General features: G+C 41.7%; 2 protein-coding genes across 4 annotated transcripts in view; one reads left to right on the forward strand and one right to left on the reverse strand.

The window, feature by feature from the left end:
* Positions 1-6,566: 6,566 nt before the first annotated feature.
* PVALB (parvalbumin) lies at positions 6,567-19,731 on the reverse strand. Of its 3 annotated transcripts, none has more exons than XM_021553982.2 (5): positions 19,639-19,731; positions 15,973-16,040; positions 13,832-13,964; positions 13,265-13,374; positions 6,567-8,148 (listed from the first exon to the last, which is right to left on the reverse strand). In XM_021553982.2, the coding sequence occupies exons 2-5, from the start codon at positions 16,031-16,033 to the stop codon at positions 8,120-8,122; spliced, it is 333 nt and encodes a 110-aa protein (XP_021409657.1). In that variant the 5' UTR covers positions 16,034-16,040; positions 19,639-19,731; the 3' UTR covers positions 6,567-8,119. The 3 variants fall into 3 exon arrangements, with proteins under 3 accessions (XP_021409657.1, XP_021409654.1, XP_021409655.1); XM_021553979.3 differs by lacking the exon at positions 19,639-19,731 and adding an exon at positions 16,348-16,425; XM_021553980.3 differs by lacking the exon at positions 19,639-19,731 and adding an exon at positions 16,142-16,259.
* The window catches only part of NCF4 (neutrophil cytosolic factor 4), a 41,659-nt gene continuing 30,569 nt past the window's right edge, over positions 13,961-25,050 (forward strand). The window contains exon 1 of the mRNA XM_085569240.1: positions 13,961-15,177. The gene's annotated coding sequence lies outside the window, so the exon portion shown is untranslated. The remainder of the gene's footprint in view (positions 15,178-25,050) is intronic.

The following is a 25,050-nucleotide window of genomic DNA, read 5'->3' on the forward strand; positions in this document are numbered from 1 at the left end:
AGGAAAGCGAATTAGTAGGTCTTTCTGTAAGAAATCTCTTAAATACAAAGTACTTTTAAAAATCTTATGTTACTAAAAGGAAACAGTGTGACAAAATGGCTTCAGAAGTATCTTGTGAATGAATATTCCGAGTTCATGCTGCTTTTTAAATCCTCATAGATTCTTATAGGATTGACTATGAATGTTTACTGGTATGTCTGGAGAGCTGTGAAAACTGCAAGAAAGGATGTGTAAATTTTATTGTAGATTTCCATTCTTTACACTTCCCCCAAGTGGTGGAATAAATAGATACTCCATCTATTTTGAGGGCTACTTCATTTGGCATCCCCCAAACCCAGCTTTTATTTCTCTTCAGAGTGGGGCTATTAGCACAGAAGTGAGAATTTGGATGCTTTCTCTAGCTCTGTTGATAACACCATTATAGTTCAGGTCTTCAGATTTTGCTCTTTTGTGGTGGGGGCTGAGGCACAGATCTGAAGGCTTTTTGGCTGACAGTCAGTGCACTGAAATGTAAGATGATTACAAAATGGTTGAATCAGCCAAAGGATTTGTTGGCAGTTACAACAGCCCTTCTGACTGATCTGGCAAATCTGCCGTTTGTTTCTGATCTACTCTGTTGGGACAGTGGAAGTTAGAAATGGATGGCAGTTGTGGCATCTATGGAAAGTGATAAATTACTAAATGTAGGGTAGGTACCTCTACAACTTGGTTTGAGTATGCTAATTGTAACTGTTATGTCCTCTCTTCTGATGAATATGAAAGGAAGGAAAGATTTCTCAAGGATGCATTCAAATCCACAAGGATGAAGATAAAGAGAATTTCTGGAGAGTAATTATTCTGCAAATGTCTGGAAAAATTCCAGCTCGAATCTTTATTTTCTTGTTCATGCACATGGAAGCTTGAAAATACGCCAGGAAGAAACCCTGAAATCTTTATTTAATTTTTAATAATACCCTCCAACCCAGTAGCTAGCAGGCTGTTGATCAGGGAGCCAGAACGTCACACAGAAATTTGCCTGGATGTCTCCACGGGGCAATGTCTGTGACAGACTGGGGGCTTGCTGTGGCCTTGGGTGTGGCCTGAGCCTTCCGAGCTGTGAGCGCCGTTGTTGGAGCGATCCCACACAGGGGGAGCGGATGCTGGGGAGGGAGCACCGAGTGCGCTCCTGCATTCCAGGGAAGGGGTTAATCTGTCAAACAGAGAGTATATGAATATGTGGCAGCTATAAATGAGCTACCCACGATTCCAGCATGCCAGTCATTATGTGCTGATGATGACTATGATAGCAGCTGGGGATCTTTTTTTGGATCTTTAGCTGCTGTCTGCTTAGAAGGCAGATGCTAGGCTTTCACTAATGCTATATCTTATGTTAAAAACTGCAAGACAGATTACATTCAACTAATGAGATTTATTAAAAAATATAAGTTAATGTTTGGGTTTCTATCCTATTTTTTTATGCTTTGAATGTTTAAGGTTTTCTCTGCAAAGCATGACAGCTAGAATTTTTTCCCATTGCTGAAAACTAAGATTCAACCATGTCACTCCAGGACTTGGAGGTTTAATGGAGGAAGGAGAAGAGAAATATTTGAGACTCCTAATTAAATTTTCAAAAGTTTACAACACTGTTTTCTCTTCTCTTCCCCTTTATAACAGGATAAATTTTTGGGCACCAACTTTTTCACCTTAATGATGTCCTTTCTTTTCAAGGTCAATTTATTATATTATAAAAAAAATATCTTCCGCTCCAGGCTTTTCAGATCCTCACTCTAATCACTCCAGTACTTCCTGCTCTGGACTTCCTTTTCCTGAGACCCTGATTTTCAATGTTCACCCTCTGACCTCTGTCTCAGAGCTCTCTGTTCATTTACTTCCTGCTACAGAAGCAAGCCTTCTGCTCCTGCTTTCCCAGTAGCTGCTCACACCAGCTACTTCTTTCCCATTTGTGGCTGAGCTGTGATGGTCAAAATCTTTGTAGTCTTTTTCCTACAGATGTAGAGTCTTGATTCCTGCTTCTGATGTAGCCTTAAACTTCTGGGCTACACAGTGAACTGATAAAAATTCTAAGGGAGAAGTATTCAGAGCTTGTAAAAATAGGATAAAAAATTACGTGGGAGCCTTTCATTGTTACTTGTTCAATGCTTTGTATTCAACAGACTAGATGGAATTTCAGGTTAATTTTGACCTATCAGACCTTCACTGGGAGATAATTTAAGTTCTATTGTATCAGTTACCTTTCAAGCATTCAAAATGAAGATGCATTTGAACACTAGGATTCTCAACAGCCCAAAAAAGATAGAGACTCATGAAGTCTGTGGGCAAATGTCTCTTAAGACTCTGCTTTGCTAAGAAGGCTCTCACATGTGGAAAAGGAAGTTAATATATGCAGAGAGAACAGAAAAAACACTAGCTCTAGTAATGGAGGTTGTTACAGAACATAATTGAACACTGACTGCAGCAAAGCTAAAAGGAGACTTGCATTACAATGACAAAAAAATCTTTATTTTTCCCCCTAACCTCTGATTTCAGCTGTCTGACTAAGAGCAGGTGCTGGGCAATAGCTCAATTTCAACAACCCATTGCAGCTGAAAGAGTAGATGCAATTGTGCTGTATCCAGCAAAATTGAAAATTGCTTTAAAGGAGAGGAATGCAAATGTTTTTAAGACAGAAAAATCTTCATTCATCTGCAGAACGAAGCATAAAATTAGCACAGCCTCATAATTTTTATTCCCTTTATAAAGCAGTATTAACTGTGAGATAATTTGCTATTTCTTATGTATTTTAGTATCTTTCTAGTGATACATTTTTAAAACTGCAATGCATTTTGAATTCATAGGGAGTAGAATTTGTTAACAATTAAAATGTTATAATTTAAAAAATCCTACCAGACAATGTTTCCAAAATATGAAAATGTCTCTGCACCATTTGGGTTTTCAGCAATCCTTGGACCTCCCCTCCAGTAATCAATGGTTAAGCCTTTGACCTTTGGTCCTGCACCCCTCATGACCCGTCTGGAGTCATAGAATGGTTTGTACAATGAGGGACCTTAAAGATCATCCCATTCCAGCCCCAGTGCCACTAGACCAAGTTGCTCCAAGCCCCATCCAGCCTGGCCTTGAACACTTCCAGGAATGGAATGTCCATGGCTTCTCTGGGCAACCTGTGTCAGTAAAGAATTTTTTTCCTAATGTCTGATCTAAATGCGCAATAATAGAGAATTACCACATTCTTACCACTTGAAGGCCTAAGTTAATGCCAGTGTTGTGCTGCTGTCATACCAGTGAAACCAACTGTATTTCTGTACATAAACCTCACAAAGCATCTCCTGGAGTTAAAAACTTGTGCCAATATGAGTTGAACAAGCTGATTCAGACACTGACAAGATCCCTTCACTTAGATTTTTCTGGGTGGGAGACAATGAATTTATGGAAGAAATAACTTTTCTAGCTGCATGTTCAATAGGCTTATTAACATAGGTCTTCCTGTTAGGTCCATAGGCCTTTCAATATTTATATTTGGATCATCTGATCCATTTACTGTGGTAGCTCATGCAGTTCCTTCTATTTTTCTGGTGGTTGGAGAAGGGACTCTAGTATTCGTATTTATATTAACATCTGTCTTGAAAGGTGCATCAACCTTTGTTAATCTTTGCTGCTTTATTGACCAGAAATGCACTTCCTCACTTTTGAAGTAATTATCCCACATTAGGAGATCCTACAGTCCAAAACGTTTTGATGGCTAATCTGTTATGCAGACAGCTAACCCTGTTGAGACACATTTGGCTTCACGGAGAAATGTAATTTTAAATGTCTAAGCCCCAGAGAATGTTGGGATTTTTAAAGGCATTTCTTTGGGAAAGGGAATCAGCTAAAAGGCTTGCTCAGAATGAAGAAGCAGGAGCTCAGGTTCAAGCCCATGTTGGCAATGAGAGAGTCCAGGACTTCAAGGAGGTATTTAATCACCAGCCTGTAGCCAGTGCCTTTCTCCCTGTGTTAGTCATGGCTCCTGAGTGGGGTTAGAACAAGAATGTCAGCATGTAATTTAACCACAGCTGGATTTTGGTGTGCTATTGCATGCCTTATAATTTCTCTTTCATTTAAAGTTACTTTATAAATAAAAGAATGGGCTGTTTATCAGCCAGCCATTTAAATCTCAATCTAGGATTTTAGAGTCAAATGAAGTTATTTTGTACATTATGCTCATTAATAAAAATTTTGTGGACTAATTTGTGACTTCAGTGAACCTTTAGGCACAATTTTGGATGTAATTTTGTTAAGGCAAGACTTGTTGCAAATATTGTGCAATGCTGCAGATTGTAATTCCATAATAATATTAACTGTTTTGAACAGACTGTTGTTAATGTTTAGCTACTATAGCACAGAGGCTCTGCTAAAACTTGGTGTGTGTTGCAGGAAAGGGAAACATGAACTGCATTACCAGTCTTCAAAAATATTTAGTTTAGTTAGAAAAGGCAAAAGAAGCAAGCAAACAAACTTTGCATTGATAAAATGAAGGAAATGTGGAAACAATTGCAGGACATTAGGGCAGTGTTGATCTCCGGACTTGGTGGATAGACTGTAAATATAAATCCTAGCTCAGCTTCTGCAAGGTGAACAGGTGTTATGGCCTCCAGTCCATTGATTCCCAAAATAAGACATGTGGAAAATTGTTGATCCATGAAACTCCATTAAGAGCTTGGCAGGACCCTTAAAGCATAAACAATTATGCATTTGTTGGTTAAGGATTTAGTAATGGTAAATGGTGATTGGAGAAATATTAAGAGTTAGAGGCAGTCTGCTAATGCAAACTCTTTGTGTTAAATGCTAATGCCATTTGTCGGGAAGTGATGGTTCAGCTGCGACTTGAGGACTTGCTCTTCTTCCTCTTGAATTGTAGCTCAGAGCAAACAATTTCTTCTCTAGTAATGCAGCATACAGTATGAACAAGGCACAAGTAGTGCCTATTTTTTTTAATTTGTCATTCAGTTGTCTCATTGCGAACTGTTGGATATGAAACTAAGTAAAGGATATGTACTGATTATCTAAAAATTTGTCTTCAACAGGATGGCTGAGAAGTCTTTTTTTTTTTTTTTTCCTTTCATAACGTCTACTGTATTACATCAGGGAAGAAAATTATGGAACACTTACTGTTCAGGGCAAAGAAGATTTAAGATGGCAATTAAGAAATTTAAGGTAAATGTTTCTTGGAGAAATGTAATTTCTCTCCTTTGCTTATGCATCTGAAAATTAAAACATCTTTCTTCATGAAACGTTAAATTGCAGGGTAGTGTAGACTTTTTGTATTTGCCAAGCATACTGTAATCCACACTGTGCAGAAAATCTGATTAAATTTTGTAGCAAAGTCTGCTTTCTTCAGGCTTTACAGTAGTTTCTGTGACAGTTTCAAAGACATTATAGGAAGAGCAATATGAGAATGAATAACTTAATATTTTGTATATGAAATGTTTTGTTTATATCTTTGTAACTTCAAATTTTGCATTTGTTCACTGTATTTTAAGTCATGTTTAGAAAACAGCCAACAAAAAGGAAAATTATGAATTTTGTTAAAAATTTGAAATGAAACAATTGAAGATTTGGAGAAGATTTGGAAGAAATTTGTGGGGGAAAATAAGAGCCTAAGAAAGACATTGAAGATTTGGCAGTGTAGTAGTAGTTTGATGGCAATTGATAAAACAGTAATTTTGTCTCTGGGCAGAGATTTACTTATATTACACTTGTATTTGAATTTTTCCTTTCTTCAGCAATAGATACATGTTGAAATTTGAATTTTTAATTTAAAATGCAGCTGTGGGAGGGGGGGAAGTGTATTTAAATAGAGTTTTTGGGAATTCAGAGTATAAAATCTCAGAATACAGGATCTGATTTGAATACACCAACCAAATGCAGGTTTAGAATATCTTATACTGTCAGCATGAAAAGTACCCATTGTAATTTTTTTCAGTTTGAAAATAAAGGACATTTCACATTCTCCATTACTAGATGACTGAAAATTTTCAGGCCAAATTAGGCACTCAGTGTTGCTTGTTCCCGAGTGATTGAGGTAACAACATGAAGAAAGACTGAAGCAGGCATCATTGGCGTATTCAGACATTTATGCTAGTGAAATATCGCCATTGATGTTGCTGTAACTTGATTTATTTCCCATAATCGGCTGTAATTATTTTTTTTTTACTCATTAGTGGTTTTATTTATTTGCTGTTTGTTCTATTGGTTTTTGATTTTGGGGTGTGGTGTTTTTTGGTGGTTTTTTTTTGGTTTTTTTTTTTTTTTTTGCTAAAGCCCTAGATAAAATCTCAGCTTTCGTGCCATCCAGCGAAGCATTAAAATACAAATCCTTGCAGCTTCAGAGAACAGAAAGGGACTATAAAGGGCTTTTTTTATACAGCAACTTTTATGTCGGTTCTCGTATTCCCTGGACCTTCATTCTCGCTGCTGCAGTAGCCGGATGCCTTTTCGGTGGCTCTGTGTGCTCCTGTAATGAGGCTTTATTGCCACGCGAGGTCAGCAGCTGCCGAGAAAAAGCAGGAAATAAACTCGCTCCACTGCAATCCGTTTTCATTTGCTTTATTTAGAATACTTAAAAATCAATACATCCTTCAGAACCGTATATACAGTGTGCAAAACAAAGGATTTCATTTGAACGCACAGCATCTTCAGCAAAAAGTCTTCCTTGCGAGTTACTACAGAGTGAGGATCTAAAATGGATTTAGGAACATTTATTGGCTTCCCGAGTAGCATTGGATAATCGCTGTGGCAGAGGATGGTATTCTGTACAGTGTGATGATGACAGGGTTTCAGCCTTATCTTGTTGTCTCCACTAAATTTGTGATAATAAATCTAAATTGAATAAGGTATTATTGCTGCAGGGAATAGTTTGGAATACAGAAATGGAAAATACCCTTCCTTTTTACTCCAGTAATAATCAATGTTCTGTCAAGATGTGGGGGAGATGTTGCCTGAAAGGATTTTTCCCCTGCTTTAGTCTTTGCTTTAAAAGCAAAACACTCCCCAACAACACAGGTAAAAAGTTTAAGCTTGGTGCCAAAGTTATTGAACAGGATTTGGGAAATAAGTATTGAGCTCTGTCATAGGCTTACTATTGGCTAATCATTTCCTTAGCATAAGTCTCTGATTCCTATATGTAACTCCAAAGAAGATATTCGCTTATCTGGTAAAGTTTTAGATTAAATTTTTTAGCATGGGATTTTCTGATTTACTGTTTTTACAGTGGCATTATCAACTGCAGCGCCACACCTGAATCTTGCTGTTCTTTTTCCTGAAATTCATGTTGTTATTTCTTGTGAGTATAGCATTCTTCCTGTGCTAGATAGTTGTGTAACATTGCTAGTAAACATACCCTGTGTTTCCGAAGCGACTGCTTTTTAATAGTTTACGAAGTTATCTTCATGTATGAATGACACCAACTGATATTCCTGTAAAGCCTTTTATCCAAAAATCCCCCTGCACTGGGCAAATTTAACAAATAATGCAGATGATGATCAATTTACTCATCACCAAAATGCAGCAGGGGAGATGTAGTTTAAATATTAGGAAATACTTTTTAGCTATAACACTGATTAAATTGAAAGAATGAACTGCCAAATGAAGTTGGGTAATTGCCATCACTGGAGATTTTCCATCACTAGAGATTTTCCAGGCTATGAGTATGCATCCATTTAGCAGGGATGGTTTAAAAATAATGCAGTCAGTTTTGCCACAGTTCAGGACTTGAACTGAATGACTCATTATATGCATGTTTTATCCAAAATAATTTTTAAAATTTCTTCCTACTTTACCCTGGCTAGGGATAAAGCAGCAGGGATGTCAGCAAAAAAAACAAGTAACATTTTCTCTCAGCGTGTGCCAAGCCTACATGAAATAAGAAACAAGTTGTAGTGAGAGAGAAGAAAGCCCAGACTGATGTGACCTTTATTATTTTAACAGTGTCTTTCAGCACAATTACAGAGTTGCAGGATTGCAGAGAACAGAGCTGGAGTATAAAATAACATAAATAAATAGAACAGGAGCCAAAGCAGTCAGCAGGAGGTGGTTGGAATTGGGCAGTGAAGGATGGGTGAAGGGTTTGCATTGGTCAAAGCCTTTATGATTCAGCCACCATAGTTGCAAATTCTGGAGAAAGGAAAGAATTAAAAAAAAATATTTAAGAAACCAAAATTTAAAGAAGGAGGAAGCATATTACAATGGTTACAGAGTCACTCGTGTAGCAGAAACATCACAATAACAGATGAGCAAAGAAATCCAAGTTAATTAAAGGGAAAGTATGATTTGGGAAATCTTACAGTAAAATGAAAGGATTTTTTGATAATAAGGGAGAAATGCTATACATGCCAGATTGCAAGACTTAGACCACTGTTCATCTGAAGAACTTGATTAGTTCTCAGTTATTTCTTTGTAAATATCAATGGGATGAAGGTAAGTACTAGAAATTTAATCTTGCAGTGAGATAAATTTCTTTTATATCAGAGTTTGGCAAAGAGAATAATTAATGAGTCTTTCAAAGTATTTGTGTCCCAATTATAATTATATTGCATTTAAACTCAATTTTGTAATTGTAGATTGAGTGAAAATGACAGATGACAAAAACAGAAGGCTGATACCAACCTATGTAGAAATTTTGACTGTGTTGTAAGAATGAGAAAAATTCCTGTGGTGTCAGAGAGCCAGGATTTTGCCCTGTGGCTTTTATTAGTGGTACATCCATAATATTTACATAAACATATCTGTCTGCAGTTTGGGGTTATTTTATGCTTTAGTATATATCATGCCTTTCAGCAGGGAGACAAAGCATGGAAAAGGCTTGTATCCTGGTGAATGGCTGACTGGTTATGATTCCTAACTCCATCTAACCTTGGAACAGTTACACATGAGAATACCTTGCACAGTTGTTTGTGCCTCAGAACACTGAAAATGACAGACTGGAGGGAATCCCAAGAAGAACAACAAAGACGATAAAGGGATTAGAAGATATGCAGAGAGAGTGGTTTATGGGTTTAACATAATCAGCTGAGAGGAAAATGACAAATAGGGGAGGGAGTCATCTGTAAAGGCTCAAGAAAAAAATTACTGAAGCTTGACATAATGAAGAGTAAAGTCTGGCAACTGAAAAAGATAGAAGATTAAATCTAGGCATTTTAAAGAATATTCTGGTGTTCAGTTGAAAAATGCTGAACTCTAAGCAAGTGAGATCTTAAATGACTGTTGTGTGCAAACAGAACTTTTGATGGCATGTCCAAAAAATATGTTGCCAAATGCGTACCAACTAGACTGAGAAATAAAAAATGTCAGAGAGTTTAAATTAATTCCAAATTTATCCATCATTTTGAAAGATGCAAATCCAAATTAGGATTAGTGATGCAGATTACTTAACACAAAACATGTATAAATCCTGTACATGGTGGGTACGTAGATTGAAAATGTTGCAAACTGAATATAAGAGATAACATAAAGGACTTGTGATAAAAACCCCAACTATTCTGGGCAGAAAATGAGAAAAGTTATGATTATTAAATCTTTGTGTGAATAAGTCCTACAGAGAGAAACATGAACTGCGATGGATCAAACCTTTCCAAAAGGGAAAACTAACTATGCATATACTGTTAAAACAAATTGTGATACTTATTACAGCTAAATTAAATACCTTTTATAATAATTTGTATCTACGGAATATATTTGGAAAAGGTTATTCAGACTTGCAGCCAAATATTTTCTATAATGCATTTTGATAGTGCTATTATCACTTAATAGCAATATATTTCACAGGTACTTTCTGATAGCCAGCAAACCATAAAATACTCCCTCTTGAATAATTGCAACAATTTTACTTTCCCCAGATTTTCAATGTATTTTAAATATTTCAAAGATGTTCCAGTTGGATAATCTTCTAAATTAGTTCACTACTCATTTTTGTATGGAGGTTAGTCCAACCACAGGTGGCTTGTAGAAGCATTGTTACAAAGTGTACTCATATATGCAGAACTTCTGAGATAAGGCAGGGTATATCAGTCCCTTGTAAATGGTTAATGCCTCTGGCCTGTTAGTAAGGGAATCCTTGTGATTTACTACATCCTTGTTTCCAGTTGTAGTTACCCTTCCAAACAAAACTAAACTATGTCTTTCTTTGCACAGATAGTGGCTTTAAAATGCAAGGATTTAGACCATTTTGTCATGTAAAATAATTTATTAGCTGTTTTGTGTCCAAGCTCTGACTTAAACGGAGAGGACACCATGTTCAGTACAGTTTAGTACTATACACCAGCCTAATGTGTGCCCTCTAGTATTTTACTGAAATCACAGACATTATTAGAGAGGACATGTCGTAGGTCTGTGATTTCTCTCATCAGATTGTGTTTTTTACATTTTCTTTACAACAGCAAATCTGTTTAGGAAACTTTATAAGTAATGACTTATGCTAAAATGCCATGATTTAATAGTTTCAATTTTGTGTATTTAATGTCACATTTTTACAACATTTTGATTTATAGGGATACAAATTTGGATTTGTGCTGCCCACAGTACATGATCTTTGAAAGTTCTCTAGGTACTTTCTCAAGTCTATTAATATTAAGAAACTAGAAGGCATGATGTTCATGTCCAATGCCAATACACAAAATAGATTTAAAAAATATTATTACTGGAAATAGCCATATTTTTTTCTCATCTTTCTTATAAATATTTTCCTGAAACTTGTAGAGCTGCTTCAGCATAATTTTTCAGCCCAAACTAGAAGCTCAGCTTGCTTGTGTTATGAGATAAACTGGACCTGCAATTTTTTTCAGATTCATCATCTTCTGACCACATTGGTGGAATGTGGAGGGGGTTTGACACTATACAGAAGATGATCATGTCTTACAGGAGCTGGCTGCAAGTTTTCAGCACTTTGAAACTGCTTCATCAGCCACAAGCTCAAACTGTGACTGGACAAGAGGTAAACTGCTGAAACTATTTCAGAGCTGAATGGTCTTGCAAGAATGAGAAAAGGTTTAAAGAAGAATCAAAAGAAAAAAGAGCAAATTTGTAATGTGAGACCCCAGCTAGAAGAAGGCTGATTAGGTTGGGATTAATGTTTGTGATGATACATCTGAGCTAGTTGTCTCTGTGATTTTAAAAATTCCTAAAGATCAGTTCTTACAAGGGCTGTGGACTCCTGAGGGACAGCATTCCCTCAGGAAGGGCCATCAGGAGAATTAACATTAACCCCAATGAGAGGCTGCTTGTTTGCAATCGTTTAGTGATTTAGGAAGCTGATGTTTGAAAGAAGGGGTAGAAGTGATGCCTGACAACTCAGCTGCAGGGAAACAAAATGGGTTTGCAACAGAAATACAGCATTGCAATACTGCATATGAATGGGATGTACATTTGTGACTTTACATTTTATTTACATATGCAGTTATATTCTTGAATTGGATTTATAGGCCAAAGAAAAAGCTGGGAAATATCTGTCCTCCTTGTCCTTTGGTCACTGTCTCAGCTCTTAACTTTTGTATGTATTTCAAGTCTTTCTGGTGTAAAAATTGGCTGTTAAAGTCAAATTTAAGAAATGGAAAAGAAACTGATAGTGTTTTATGGTAGGGATATGGTCAGAAGAATCAAAAGAAAGAAGCACATCATTCTCTTCTCATTATCAAGGATAAACACAGAGTATTTCCATTTCAAAGTTAGGGAACAGTAAAAGCTGCAGAAGAAAGAGATAAGGAGAAGAGGCATTTCATATTGCTTTATTGCAATGTACTGGGTTTCAGGCACTGTTTCAAAGAAAAAGTTATGGTAGTCTTAAATATGAAGGTTAATGCTGTATTTTCTTGTACAAGCCAAAATCATTATGCAATATTGTTCCTTTATTCCAATTAACACTGGTTTTGATTTGCAGCCTTCTGGCATAGCTGAAAATTTATCTGATATAAGGCTGGATCAGCTGGAAGCTTACTTACCTGAATTGAGTTTTCTTTTGAAAAACTTGCCCAGTGATTTTAGTACTACTATCACTAATTTTAGTGTGTATAAAGAAGACCTGTATAACAAAGAATATGAAGTTTCAAGAAATGACACCCACACTGGATTCAGCAGCACTGCTGAAGTTTAGCAGGAGCTTTGCCTAAACCATAATACAGTCATGATTGGAGAAATTAAGAGGCTTTGGTCTAAGTACATGACCATTGTCACTGATATGCTAGTGTGCATCTCCTGACTGTATGTCAGTGGCTGGTTTTGTGTGTCATCTTCTAAGTTGGGAGACTCTGTTAGTTAACTTTGCTTTTTATTTCTCTTTTAATTGACCTTTTTTTAATGTAACTTTTTTTTTTTAATTGCAGAGATTAGGTAACACAGAAAGATATGAGGGGGTTTAGGTATTTTTTAGATTTCAACTTATGATATGGCTTATTGATATGTCAAAACCCTAGCAATTGCCTGCTCTCTAGGTGGTTTAGTACTCTGGCCACAAACTTCTATCTCCTTCAGTGAGGAAAGCTTTAGTTTAGAATTGCATCTCTCTTGTCTTCTTCAGTGTGTTTCATTCACTCTCACCTCCAAAAAAAGAGGAAAAAGGAGAAATTTTGTGTGTGGGCTAAGCTGATTCATCCCAAGGGAGAATAGCAAACTAGCTTTTTAAGCAATGCTGTGAGAGGAAAAGTTGTTCTTTTCTTGTATTTCTCATATTCAGTAAAAGGGACTGACAAGCTTTCTTGGGTGTGAAGACCCACGTAAACACTAGCATAAGCTGGATAGACTGTTATTGTATAGAAGTTCTGTAGCAAAATGGGTGTACTTCGAATTTTAAGAGCATTGCTTTGCTAAGTCATGCACTACTTTCCTGCTAACTAAACATCAAGCACAAATCCTGGTGCTCAGCTTTTATTCTTTCCAAGCTTTATAGTCAAACCCCAGTCTCTGAACTCGCAGTGTCCTGATCTTCACTCCACTGATATCAACAGACAAATTACAGCAATTGAAGTAGAGTTTGGCTGGGTACTGAGTCCTGCGCTGCGGAGTGCCCGACCCGCAGCCGGGTTCTCTGAGCTCCTGCCCCCTCTAGTGTCACAGCTCGGCTCCTCTTCCTCTAACGCTTCAGAGCAAGGTCCAGCAAATGGAGCAGGACTTGGCATTTCATTAAACCCAAATTGTGCCCTTCAGAAGGTCACAGCCCCCTGTGATTCCTAGGTTTCCTCAGTTCTTATGTGTAAGGGTAATATTCGATTGTTATGTCAAATTTACTCCTCTAATTACATACCATCAGCGCCAATTTTACCATCACCGTCCTTATCTCCAGCAGCCAGAAGAGCCTTCGTTTCTTTGTCTGATAGGTCTCTTCCTTCTGGGGTAAAGCCCTTCAGGACAAACCTAAGGAGGAGGCATAGAAAATAAAGGAAAGTTTGTTTGGAGTTCTTTTTTGTTTGTTTGTTCTTGGTTTGTGTTTGGTTTTTTATTTTTTTTTCCACAGAACAATTACACTACGTATCTATTTGTAACACTGATTTGAGACACAAGTTGGAATCCAGCGTTGTGTGTTCTGTTTTTGACCTTCTTTAACATTCAGAAGCACCTTACTCTGAAACTGCATTTGAAGAACTACCTGTAAGGTAGTTGACCGTTCGTGTGTTTCAGGGATCCTGCACAAGTGGCAACTAGCTAACTCCAACATTCTTTAGATCATGTGCTCGGCAAACAACTGGCACAGCACACAAATATAGTCAAGAGTTTCAGCTGTATGTTACTGCCTAGAGTCTTGTAAAAATAACCCACAGGAAATTAGACTCTTAAGGCAGGGGTATTTGAGAAAGAATGTAATTTTACTTACTTCAATTCTTCCTCTTCAATGAAGCCGCTCTGATCTTTATCAAGAATATGGAAAACCTTCTTCACATCTTCTGGACTCTTCTTTTTCAATCCCACCATCTCGAAAAACTTTTTGTAGTTAAAAGATTCAGCCGCTATAAGAGATCAAAAACCAGACAACTGCTTAGAAAAGTCATTGAAACACACACACCAACACATACCGGTGGTTTTCTTCCATGCTACTGTTTTTCCTGCCCTGGGAGGAACAGCGGAACCCAGCTGTGGTAGGAACTGGGTGTACTCAGTGTAATCGTCCGTGCTTCACAGGTGCTAATGAAAATAAAGGGGCAGAGGGGCCGTGTTTCCATTTTGCAGATGAAGAGTTGAGCTACAGAATGATGAGTCTTGCCCAAGGTCACACGAGAAGTCTGTGACAGACTTGGGAGCTTTGGGAGCTGAGGTCTAATGTGCTTGGTCTCGTTTCAGTGCCTTAAACCTTTTTTAATTTTTTTTTTTTTTGTCAAGTTTTAGACTAACAGACATCTGAGAGCAGACTCTGACTATTAGATAGCTGTCACTTTTTGACATTTCCACCCCTGGGATAAAAAAAAACCCAACAAACCAAAAATGCTCTTGCTCAAGCATTGGCGAGAAGTGTTTCAGAGCACTGTTTATTTTTCGGTTTGTTTTTGTTTGTTTGTTTGTTTGTTTTTTTCCCGGAGACTTACTAGAAATCAGTGTTCCATTTCAGCCGCTAAAGGAATGTGCAATCGTGGCGTGTGAGCTCAGACATTGCAAGGGAGTGCTGCACGGCGCGCTGCCTGCAAGACCTTGTGAGGAGCTGTCTCCGGGGTGGAAAAAAACAAACAACCCAGAGCCCTTGAAATCGGAGCCGAGTTTACCTGCTCTACCTCCCTTGTCCTTTTACCGCACCCGCTTTTGTCCCACCCAGGTAGCCTAACAACTGAGATGTGGATTGGAAATATCATACAGATACCATACAGTGACCTCCAAAACGTGCGGCGGACTTTTTTTTTTTTTCCTTCCTCATGCATTCTTATTCCCGCCGCGTTAAATTTTCCCATTACATAAAATTAAGGAGGCTCAGTCTTCCGTGATCTGCCTGAGATCTGTCATTAGTTGCTGCTAATTGCATCTGCTCCGGGACTTGGGGATAGTCACAGAACAATGGAAGCTAATGAGTAAAACAGCTGCTGGATCCAGCAAAGCAATTTGTCGCTCCCTTTGACTCTCCGGCTTCTGAGCTGAGCCGGGCTCAGCGGGTCTTGCTCTTCTGTCTGTTCGGGAAGGTCATCGCACAAAGCAGGACAGACAGAGGCGGCTTCCCGGGATGGTGCGGTCAGCCAGGTAGTTTGGGGGAGGGCGGGGGGGGGGGGGGGGGGGGGCGGATAACGTTCATCCCGGAGCACGATTTCTGGCTTTCTTTGAGAGCAACCTTAACTACCTGAATCTCTGTAAACACGAAAAGGGTTTGCTATCAGTTTTGGGTATCGCGATGAATGAGAGGGGTAGGGAACATCTAATACCCGGAGAAGTCTGAGAGGGAAGTGTGGACCACTGCAGCCATTCGACCTGCAGGGAGCCCCTGCAGTCGAACAGTCGAACAGTGCACCCGCACCGTTCTCTACTGTTCCCTTCTGTCCATCCCGAAAAGCAAAGCCCACCCGGGGATTCTGCATAGGAAGTACAGAGTGGTTTCTTATATCCTTGAAAGTGAAACAGCAGTTCTGTAACATCTAAAACTAAATTTCAGGAATGAGTGGGAAGCTGCTGACATCCACTGCTGACTTCTCTATCCCACACCAAGATATAATGCAGCTTGGTTCGCCGAGGGGTTTGTTCCCTTTGAAAGTATCCTCTCGGTAGAAGCAAAGTCTCTCTGCAGTTACTGCTTACTTTCCTTAAAAATAAATATTTCATCTCTGTAACGTGCAGGACAGCTTTGCTGAGGATGCAGCCTTGTACTTCATAAACCTGTCAGAGGCATTCATTGAACATCTGAAAACACATTCTCATTTGAAATTTTGTCTAGCTAGTTCCTCTAATCTTCCCATAGCTGAAATAAATGCACAGCTATCCTAACCTGAAGAGATGAAAGGAGGAAAAGAGAGGAGAAAAAAAAAATAGGAAAAAAGCACTCACCTGAAAAGGCTCCCACAGCCTTCTTGATATCCTCAGCGCTGAGCAAGTCAGTCATAGCCATCCTGCAACTGTTTGAACAGGGAAGCAAGTGCGAAAAGATTAAAAAGTGCTTTTCTCATCATTTCTGCTCATATGACCAAAGCTGCATTGCTGTGTGGGGATGGCACACCGGGAAAGGCTGGACCCGTGCCAGCTCTATAGCTCTGCGTGGATAAGTGCTGTGGGCTGTCGCTCTCCAGTTTGCAGAGCACCAAGTAGTCCACAGACGCGAGGGTTCAGCTAAAGAGAGGGCACGGGGGATGCCTCTGTGGGGACTGGGGTGGGGGAGGACGCAGGTGGGGGTTGCTCCCTGGGAGGCTGGAGCCTAAGCCTTACTGGAGCAGTGCCAGAGTCTGCTGTGATACCGGCTGGAGAAAGAGTTTTGCCAAGGTCAAGTCCTCAGGTGCAGTGGACTAACTGGTGGTGCAGAGCAGAGCCTGTTCCTTTAGTAAGTCAGAACAAGCTTTACCAGTTATATTCAGTGATGAGTAAGGAACTGCAGCATATGCCAAGTTTCAAGCTGCTCTTGAGGTCGGGAAGTAAATGTAATGTAGCTTTTGAACATTTGCCTTATCGTTCAACCACTTTAAACATCTCCCCCTTCTCCCTTCCCCCTCCCTTTCACACACATATTCCTTTTAGACCTTTTTTCTTTCAGGCCAGTCCATATTAAGCATCGTCCTCACTGAATTAATTATCACATCCCAGCGAGTCCTACAGATCCCGTTTGTAATGCACAATATGCTGCAGAATCTTCCATGATAGGGTATGGCAAAACGAGATGCGAGGTGACAACACACTCGTGAGGAGCTCCTGTGCGGTAGTGGGTTTCTCAGGCAGGACCGGGCACTTCACATTAGCATCAAAAAAGAGAAAGCATTTAGGATTTGTAATGTGTTTTCTAGGGTTATATTCTTTCTCCAAGAATCTGTGCCCATTTTCCACATAAAATATGGCAAGTAGTCCAACTTGCTCTCAGAGTTTGGGCAGGAGCCATTAGGCTGAGGTAGCCAAGGTTAGGGCCCAGTAGTAGGGCAGATCTCTGCAGGAGTATTGGCATCGCTGCTCCAGGAGAGACGGGGGAGGACAGAGTGGTGGCAGCGAGATCCCCGGGCGCGATTGACGGGTACGGCCCGGTCCCGCTACCACAATCACACCTCCCCTCTGAATGGGGCCGCTGGAGAGCAGCCTCGAAAAGGGGGCGGCTTGTGCAGAGCCTCGGTTTGTGCTGTCAATAATTGCTCAGTGCTTTTAAAAGTTTGAGCCCCGTCCTTTTTTTTTTTTTTTTTTTTCGTTTTTTTTCCTCCTCGGCCCAAGTTCAGCTATAATGGGTAAGTCATTACTATGGCACTGAACGCAGAAGGACTGAGGAGGAGGTGACACTGGGGTCCTCCCTCCTTTTTTTTCTTCTCTTTTTCTTTCCTAAAGGTCGTCTCTTCACTGTGGGAGAGACTGACGTTTTTCTCTTGTTGGAACTTCCCTGCAGCCCGGCCTCCCTTTCTCGTGTATTTCCCGAGATGCAAGAGATGCTTAGTTTTCTCCAAGGACAAACAAGAAGATGGATGGTGGAGCCAAGTCCCTCTCTCTAGGCTGAACTCATCCTTTCCTGCTCTGCAGGGAAAGAGGAGCTGAGCGCTGGGATGCTGAACGGAAATAAGCAGCAGCCCCCCAGAAGAAGCACCTTCTCGCATGGGTCGTTCTCACTCAGCAGCCCCGTTCTTTTGGAGCTGGGAGGTGGAAAGGTGCAGTAAAGACAGCACTTGGGGTACTGGGGCCTCTTGCTTTAGCGAAGTTCAGGGTTAGGACCCTATTTTAAGCGTAGGATGAGTACAGACCCATCAGCTATTTGCCAGAGATCAGTGTGCCGTATGTTATGAAATTGACGTCCCTTTACCTTTCCTTAACTGAGGGAAGAGAGATCAATCTCTTCTTGTTGCCAGTACAGACACCATCGACCCAGTGCTACATCACCCTCTGCTTTCCCTGCTTTGCCCCGTGCGGCATCGGTGTGGTCTGAAAAGGAGCTGGGCCTCAGTCTCCGCAGTTTTTCCCCCGTTCTTAATAATCTTTTGCAAACCGTAGTTGAGCCACAGAGCTTCCTTTTAGGTGCCTACAAACAGGAACGCACCTGCCCACCCGCAGGTGGAGAAAGTGAAGATGCTCTCCTAGCGGTGACTCGTGTTTCGGAGTTAACCCCGCTCTGCTGACAAGGCAGAGCACATTTGGACGGCTGCCCGCGGGGGTAACTCGAGCCGGCGGCTGGCAGAGGCGATGCGCAGCGCTGCCTGCTGTGCTGGCAGACGCCGATCAGGTTAACTAGCCTCATGCCAAGCAAAGCGGCCAGAGGCGCGTTCCCTGTCTGTGTCCTGGGGATGGGAGCCGGGCGGCTCCCTCCGCATCCCTAACGATGCGCGAACTGCCCCACTTTCCCTCCGTCACCGGATCTGTCAGCCCTCTACGGCCTAATCGTGCTGTGGAGGCGAAAAGTGAGAGGTGTCAGAAAAATGAGGCTTCAGATCAGGTGTAGCCATCTGTAGAGCGTAAATAACATTTCCCCCAGCTCAGAAGCCGTGTCTACCCTCCGCAGCCAAAAAGGTGAAAGCAGCGACGCAGGGTTTGCGAAGCGGGCAGCTGAGATCTGACATAAAGGAGCGGCTGCGGTCCAGCTCCAGCCTCAGCAGTGTCTCTTTAAGGACAGCTAGCAAATTTCCAGAAGCTTTTAACCACCAACCTGTAGTCAACACTGTTATTCGAATAAAAAAAGGTGTTCCACGAGTTGACAGTTTCTCACTCGACCCTTCACCTTTTTCTCATCATCCCTGCGAGATGAATGACGCGTTTTCCTTTATCTCTGAGATTTTGCCAATTTTCCTGCCCGAGCTATTTGCAAAATCTACACCGTGAATTTCCAAGTTGTCTGCACCAAAACTTTTGTGTAGATCAACTCCCCATTCCACCAGCACCAGAATGATGATATTGTTACTAAGTAAACGACCAAATAAATTAAGTAGAAATCAGCCCACCCTTGCCAAAAGCAAACCAAGGAGAATTTCCTGAACAGCACGAAGCCTTCACACCAAGAATTGAAGCAGAAAGACGGCGGTCCTTTGCAAAAAGGGTGACACATTTCCTTTAGCTTCCTAGTGACCACACCAAAGAGAGCAACTTCATCCCATCGCTTACAGTCATCTGTGCAGAAAGAGAGGTGCCATTCCTAGACGTGTTCTGGATGTTGTAGTTTTTTGTCTTTGGTTCACTGCTGGGTATTTCAGCTCTATATAACTTCTTCGGGAGTTCTTCCTCTCGTTCTCGTTCACTTTCTTCCTTCCCTTTCCCAGTTTTCTCATTTCCACCTTCTCCCCCGCTTTTCTCCTCATTCCCCCTCAATGAGTTCACCTATTTACTCCTTTTAATGATCTATTCTTCTCGTTTGGAGTCTCCTTTGCGGGAAGCCATTCCTAAGTGTTTGAGAGATTTGCATCTCTTTGTTTCCGGGCTTTTGTTTATGGAAAGGGGAATGATGCCGAAGTGATAGAAGGTACCCTTATCTGCGAAGATCCTGCTTCTTGCCCGGAGCTGGTGAATCCACGTTTGCTGCAGAAATTTGAGCATTTTCTTGCTACTTACCTCTGGAATCTCTTGTAAGCACGCTTGGAAAGGTGTTAGATAGGGAGGTGGTCAAAAGGAGGTGGAACTCCGGGTAGGAACCCCACTTATATAATCTCTCTCGCTCTTTCTATTTTCGGCAGGTGATACCCACTCCTCACCGGTATCAGATATTCAGGGGTTTTGTTGGTGGTGTCACATTTATCTTTCCCTTAACTAATAGAAGAACGCTATTAATAATCCTTGGCGCTTACCTTCCCCTGGCTGTGAAAACCCATTACATTGGCAAACTGATGGTCCGCATGAAACTTGAATGTTAAGGGGAGAGGCAAGCAGTACAAGTAAGCTGTTAAGAGACAAACAGGCAAATAACAACGATGAAAATGCCACTGAAACCTATTTTCCATTGTGTAGTCCGTTTAGGGACACTTTTCATGATGTTTAATGTTTTTCTGGCAAGAGGAAACGTTTTGCAAAGGACCATGAATCATACATCAGATGAAAGTGGCATCGGGGAGATCACGATGCATTAGGAAATTCAGTTCGAGAGATGGAGCAGAGGCTCATGAAGGGAATAGGAAGATTTAACCCCCCCCCATTGGCGTGAGGGAAAGCAAAGATAGTCTCCAGAGTTTGCCCTTTTCTTTCATTAGCCTTGACGGATACTATTTGAAACAAAACATAACAGCTCTAAATTGCTTCCTGCACCTGAAGCTACAACATTCAGCTTTACTTCTTGGCCTTGAAGGAAGTCAGAATTTTTTTTTTTTTTTTCCTGCAGGCAACAACAAACTCAACTGTGTAATTCTGATTGCTTATACTTACAGGGGCATGCAAAATAAAATCTGCATTCAGGGCCCCATTGGGCAAGGTGCTGTAGAAGTCTAAAAAATTTACGACCTGAGCTTTCTTGGGAGAGACAGGGACTTAAAGTGAAAAGATCCTATATATACAGCCATAATGCGTTGATGGTAACCTTTTCAGCATATAAATTCTTTTTATGCTGAGTTGCCTATTCCAGGGAAAGACACCTTTGAAGACACTTCTATTTTTACTTTGTCAAGCAGTAATAGCAACAATAAAAATGTCTATGAAATGTATTTGCCATTCTGTAATCCATCTGGGGATGTGTTTCCTGATATTTAATGTTTTTCTGGCAAGGAAAAACATTTTATAAAGGATTATGCACTATCTTTATCTATAGTACATTTATGAGTAAAAAAAAAAGATTTTTTTCTGTTTCAGTGCTCAAACCCAACTTTTCTTAAGTTAAAAAGCAACCAAGGTTTCATGATACAATGGCAATTATCTGTTGTGAAAGGCAGGTGCTGCAAAAGTTAGTTCAGATTTTTCTAGCTTGATTAATTGATCTTTGAAGTGAGGAAAGATAATTGAGATATGTATGGGATAGGAATATTTTTAAATATTTTTCTATTGCTCATATAATTTAGATGCTGAATTCTGTGATAAATTGGAAGTACTCTATCAGCTTTAGGTAATTTCTAAAGAGGCAGCTTTATTGAATCAAACATTACAAAGGTTAATTCAATAATTTGTCTTCTCTTTCTTTTTTTTTTTTTTTTCTATTATTCCTGTAGTGATTTTTGAGTTTTCAGTGTGCTGCAATAGTATGGGAAGTAATCCTACTTTTGTTAATTTCTCACAAACACTGTGTCCATACCCTAGCTCAGAGCAGGTGGTAATTACAGTGTGAAGTAGCTGGTTCTTGTGGGTCCAGATGTTTCAACCAAATGGTTTGTTACCTTTGGAACAGTATAAATCATCCTATACTGTTTCCTAAATTAAGTTATATGGGGTTTGCATCCCCCTTTCCCATATTATAAACCCTTGGTGTAGTACCAAGGTTAGATTTTGGTTTAGAGTATCTCATGATTGTTAGCTGCATGCTTCATTTCATTTGGTAGCTTCCAGAACAACTTTTATCTTTTACCTTCCTTTGGCAGCTCAGAGAGGAGAAGGATTGTAGGACTGTCTTTTTGGCCAATGGACTGTCACTTCCATGTCTATCTATTCCACTAGAATGACTGCATTTGTCCACTGGTGAAAGGAGAACAAGTGCAGGGCCAGTCATTGTGATTCCTTTGTAATTCAGCTATGTGAAAGCAATCCTGATTTGTGGAAATCCTTTCTTATCCTTTTAGTTTGTTCCTACTAAGGCTTATTTATTAAGAGAGAAGCAGAGTTTTGACCACATTGGTCATATTGTGAGGTCTTTGTTACATGTCAAGTATTTAATTAATTAAAAGGGGGTTTTGTTGTTGGGATTTTTTTTTTTTTTTTGTAAGAAGAAGACAATCAAAATCTGACACATCTAGGTTATTTGTACAAATTTTCCTGAAGCTGGAAGGTGTGGAGAGTTGTGACTCTCTGAGATTTCACCTACATGAAATGATAGAATTTAGGGAGGAAGTTTGTGTTACTGCACTTGTCAGTTTTGGTAATGTGGTTGCATATTTACTATCATCTCAATCAAGTTCATTCACAAAAAGATAAGAACTGGGTTTCCCCTTTAGGATACATATACAGTGTGGAGTTGTGGATGCTCATCCATTATAATTTCTTTCTCTCTTTCCTGCCACACATAAATGACTGTAATCTGAATAATAAGGTGCTCCAGGTCCCTATCAGCCAATGTGTATCCAAATTTGTGTATCCAAAATTTGGGATGGTATAAGAATAGCACTAGCATAGCACCTTAAAACAGGAAGCTTGGCCTGATGCTATCTCCTATGTTTGCTCTGTGTTGTGACAAGCAACTTCAGTCTTCAAGGATAGCAGACAGCCATCTTTTGCTTCCCATATATTTTCCTTATTTGTTAAAGATGTAAGAGAATCATTAAGGTTGGGAAAAGTCTCCAAGATCATCAAGTCCAAGCTTTGACCGAACACTACCAGCTCCAAGTGCTACATCCAGTTGTTTCTTGAACACTTCCTGGGATGGTTACCCCCCTCCACTTTCCTGAGCAGCCCATTCCAATGCTTAACCGCACTTTCAGGGCTGAAATTCTTCCAGATGACCGACCTGAACCTTTAGTCTGCCAAGGATGTTGTGATGATGAGCACTTATATGTGTTGGAGAGGAAAATGGAAATTCATGGAAGATAGATCCACTGAAAGTGATCAACCCCCTACAGGCCACATGCATCTTGTGAAGTTCCTGAGCCAAAATGGTTGTGATTTGGGATGGGATTAGGGGAAGTGTTGTAATCTAACTGCCTGTAGTAGATAGGGACAGGCGAACGGAAGATTTCAGGATGTGACGGAAAGAAAAGACCCCCATCCCCCTCTCACCCTGCAACATGTTATCCATTACCCTAAAGAATGTAACCACACCTAACCCAGTAGTTTTCCACTCCTGACTAACCCTAGAGACCCTACCAACCCCTCCTGACGTAGCAGAGTCCCCCAAGACTATTTAAACCCATGAAATAAGATAATAAAGGCTTTCGACTGTCCACCACATTGGTGTCCTGCGTGTGTCATTAGCCCGAGTGGCCCAGGGGAGACTGGGCTGCCGTGCTGTTCTTTGAAACCAGGTCGCCGTTGTCTTCCATGAAGGCAACATAACTGGTGCCGAAACCCGGGAAAGATTAGCTCGGGTAGCGGGTGTCGCCTGGACAAGGGCAGCGGCCAGACCGGTGAAACCGTGTTCTCGGCGAGGGAGACGTCCCAGGACCCGCAGTCGTCATGGACGCCATCGCCAGGGTCGTAAGTGAGGTTCATAAGCAATGGGGAATTGAGTGTAAGCTCAAAGACTTTTATCTTGCTATAGCAAGGCCGCTTGAGCTTGGGGCAATTGAACGCCCTGTGGATGTTTTGCATCCGGAGATATGGGAAAATGCACAGCCGCGCTGGCCGAGGACACGAAATCCTCAGGCAGCGGCAAATGCCTTAAGGCATGGGGCAAAGTAGAAAAAGCCCTGCGCAGAGCAATAGAAGAGCAGGAGACATGGAGCGCAGCGCGTACGTGTTTATTGGTTACACCCAAGCTAGGGGTAGGAGCGGCAACGCAAACTACCCCTGAGGGTGATCCGCCCGGGAGCGGGGATCCGGGGGGGCCCGGCACATCCCCCCCCACCCCGGGCCGGGGCCCGGGACCCCCCGCGGAGCCTTCCCAAAGATCCGCGGCTTCCCCATCTGCCCTGCCACCGCCGGTCAGTGACCCGCTACCGGAGGTGCAGCAGCGCGCAGAGCTCTGTTGACGGAGGCTGGCGGGGGAAGCCAGAGGCGCGGGAGCCGCGGCTCGGGAGGAGATCCTACCCATGCCACCCCCGTATCCCCTTGAAAATGGCGCCGGCAGCCAAGGGGAGGGGCGGGGCGCGGGCAGTCTCGGCGCGAAGAGCCCAGAGGCGCGGAGTTTCGCTAATGCGCGTGTGCGGGAGAAAGAGGAGGAGAGCAGCAGAGGGCTCGGAGCCAATCGGCAGCCGTGCCTGACGCTGCCACCATGTAAGGGAGAAACCCCCCCTGCAGGAGGCAGGGCGAGCCCGGGGGGCGGCAGCGGCGCCACCCCCGGGGGGAGGAGCGGGGTCGGAGCCGCACAAAATGGCACCGAGCCCCGAAAGTGTGCTGGCATTCGACTTCCGACTCTGAGTCCAGCAGCAGCTCCGGCAGCTCGGAAGAGCTGTCGGGAGCCGGCTGGGACTCTAAGATGAAGGGAACGGACCCAACACAATTTAAAACAAAACCAAGTAAAGCTTTAAGCTGCACCGAAAAGCAGCCACAATACGAACCAGTTTACCGACTGGGGAGAAATAAAAATAGCCTGTGCCGAATGGTCCCCAGCGGCCACCGTACAAGCCTTCCCGGTGAGGATCACCGGCCCGGAAGGGAACCAGCAGAGGGTATATGCCCCGGTAAACCCAAAAGATGTACAGTCAATTGTCAAAGCCATTGCAGAAAAAGGAATCAATTCGGCCATGGTCTCCACATTAATCGATGGTCTTTTTAGTAATGACGACCTGCTTCCCTTTGATATCGAGCGAATAGGTCGCATGATACTTGATGGTGCCGGAATGATTGTGTTTAGACAGGAATGGGAGGATAATTGTACAAAGCTATTAGCCCAAGCATCTGGCGCGAGGCAGCCACTACGCGGATCGACTTTATCCAGGCTTATGGGAAAGCACGATGATATGATCACGCCTCAGCAACAAGCCACGCAGATGCGGGCTGAGGAGGTCAGGGTGACCACTCAGGCTGCTAGGGAGGCTATTCGTGCAGCCTCCCGGGTCGTGGCCAAGCCGTCACCGTGGTCCACCGTGAGGCAGGCAGAGAGCGAAAGCTTCACACAGTTTGTAGATCGCCTGCAGGCAGCGATAGACTCCTCTACCCTGTCGGCAGAGGCAAAGGGCCCCGTGGTAGCTGACTGCTTGCGCCAGCAGTGCAACTCTGTCACCAAGGATATCTTACGCT

This window comes from Lonchura striata, chromosome 1A, assembly GCF_050655825.1.
Source record: "Lonchura striata isolate lonStrDom1 chromosome 1A, ASM5065582v1, whole genome shotgun sequence".
NCBI lineage: Eukaryota > Metazoa > Chordata > Aves > Passeriformes > Estrildidae > Lonchura > Lonchura striata.

What these genes read in the sequence shown, in the direction of transcription:
- PVALB (XM_021553982.2), bottom strand. Translation starts at nt 16,033, where the DNA reads ATGGCTATGACTGACTTGCTCAGCGCTGAGGATATCAAGAAGGCTGTG. An exon ending in GGCTGTGGGAGCCTTTTCAG is followed by an intron (nt 13,965 to 15,972) that starts GTGAGTGCTTTT and finishes GATCTCTTATAG; the next exon opens with CGGCTGAATCTTTTAACTAC. An exon ending in ATTGAAGAGGAAGAATTGAA is followed by an intron (nt 13,375 to 13,831) that starts GTAAGTAAAATT and finishes CCTCCTCCTTAG; the next exon opens with GTTTGTCCTGAAGGGCTTTA.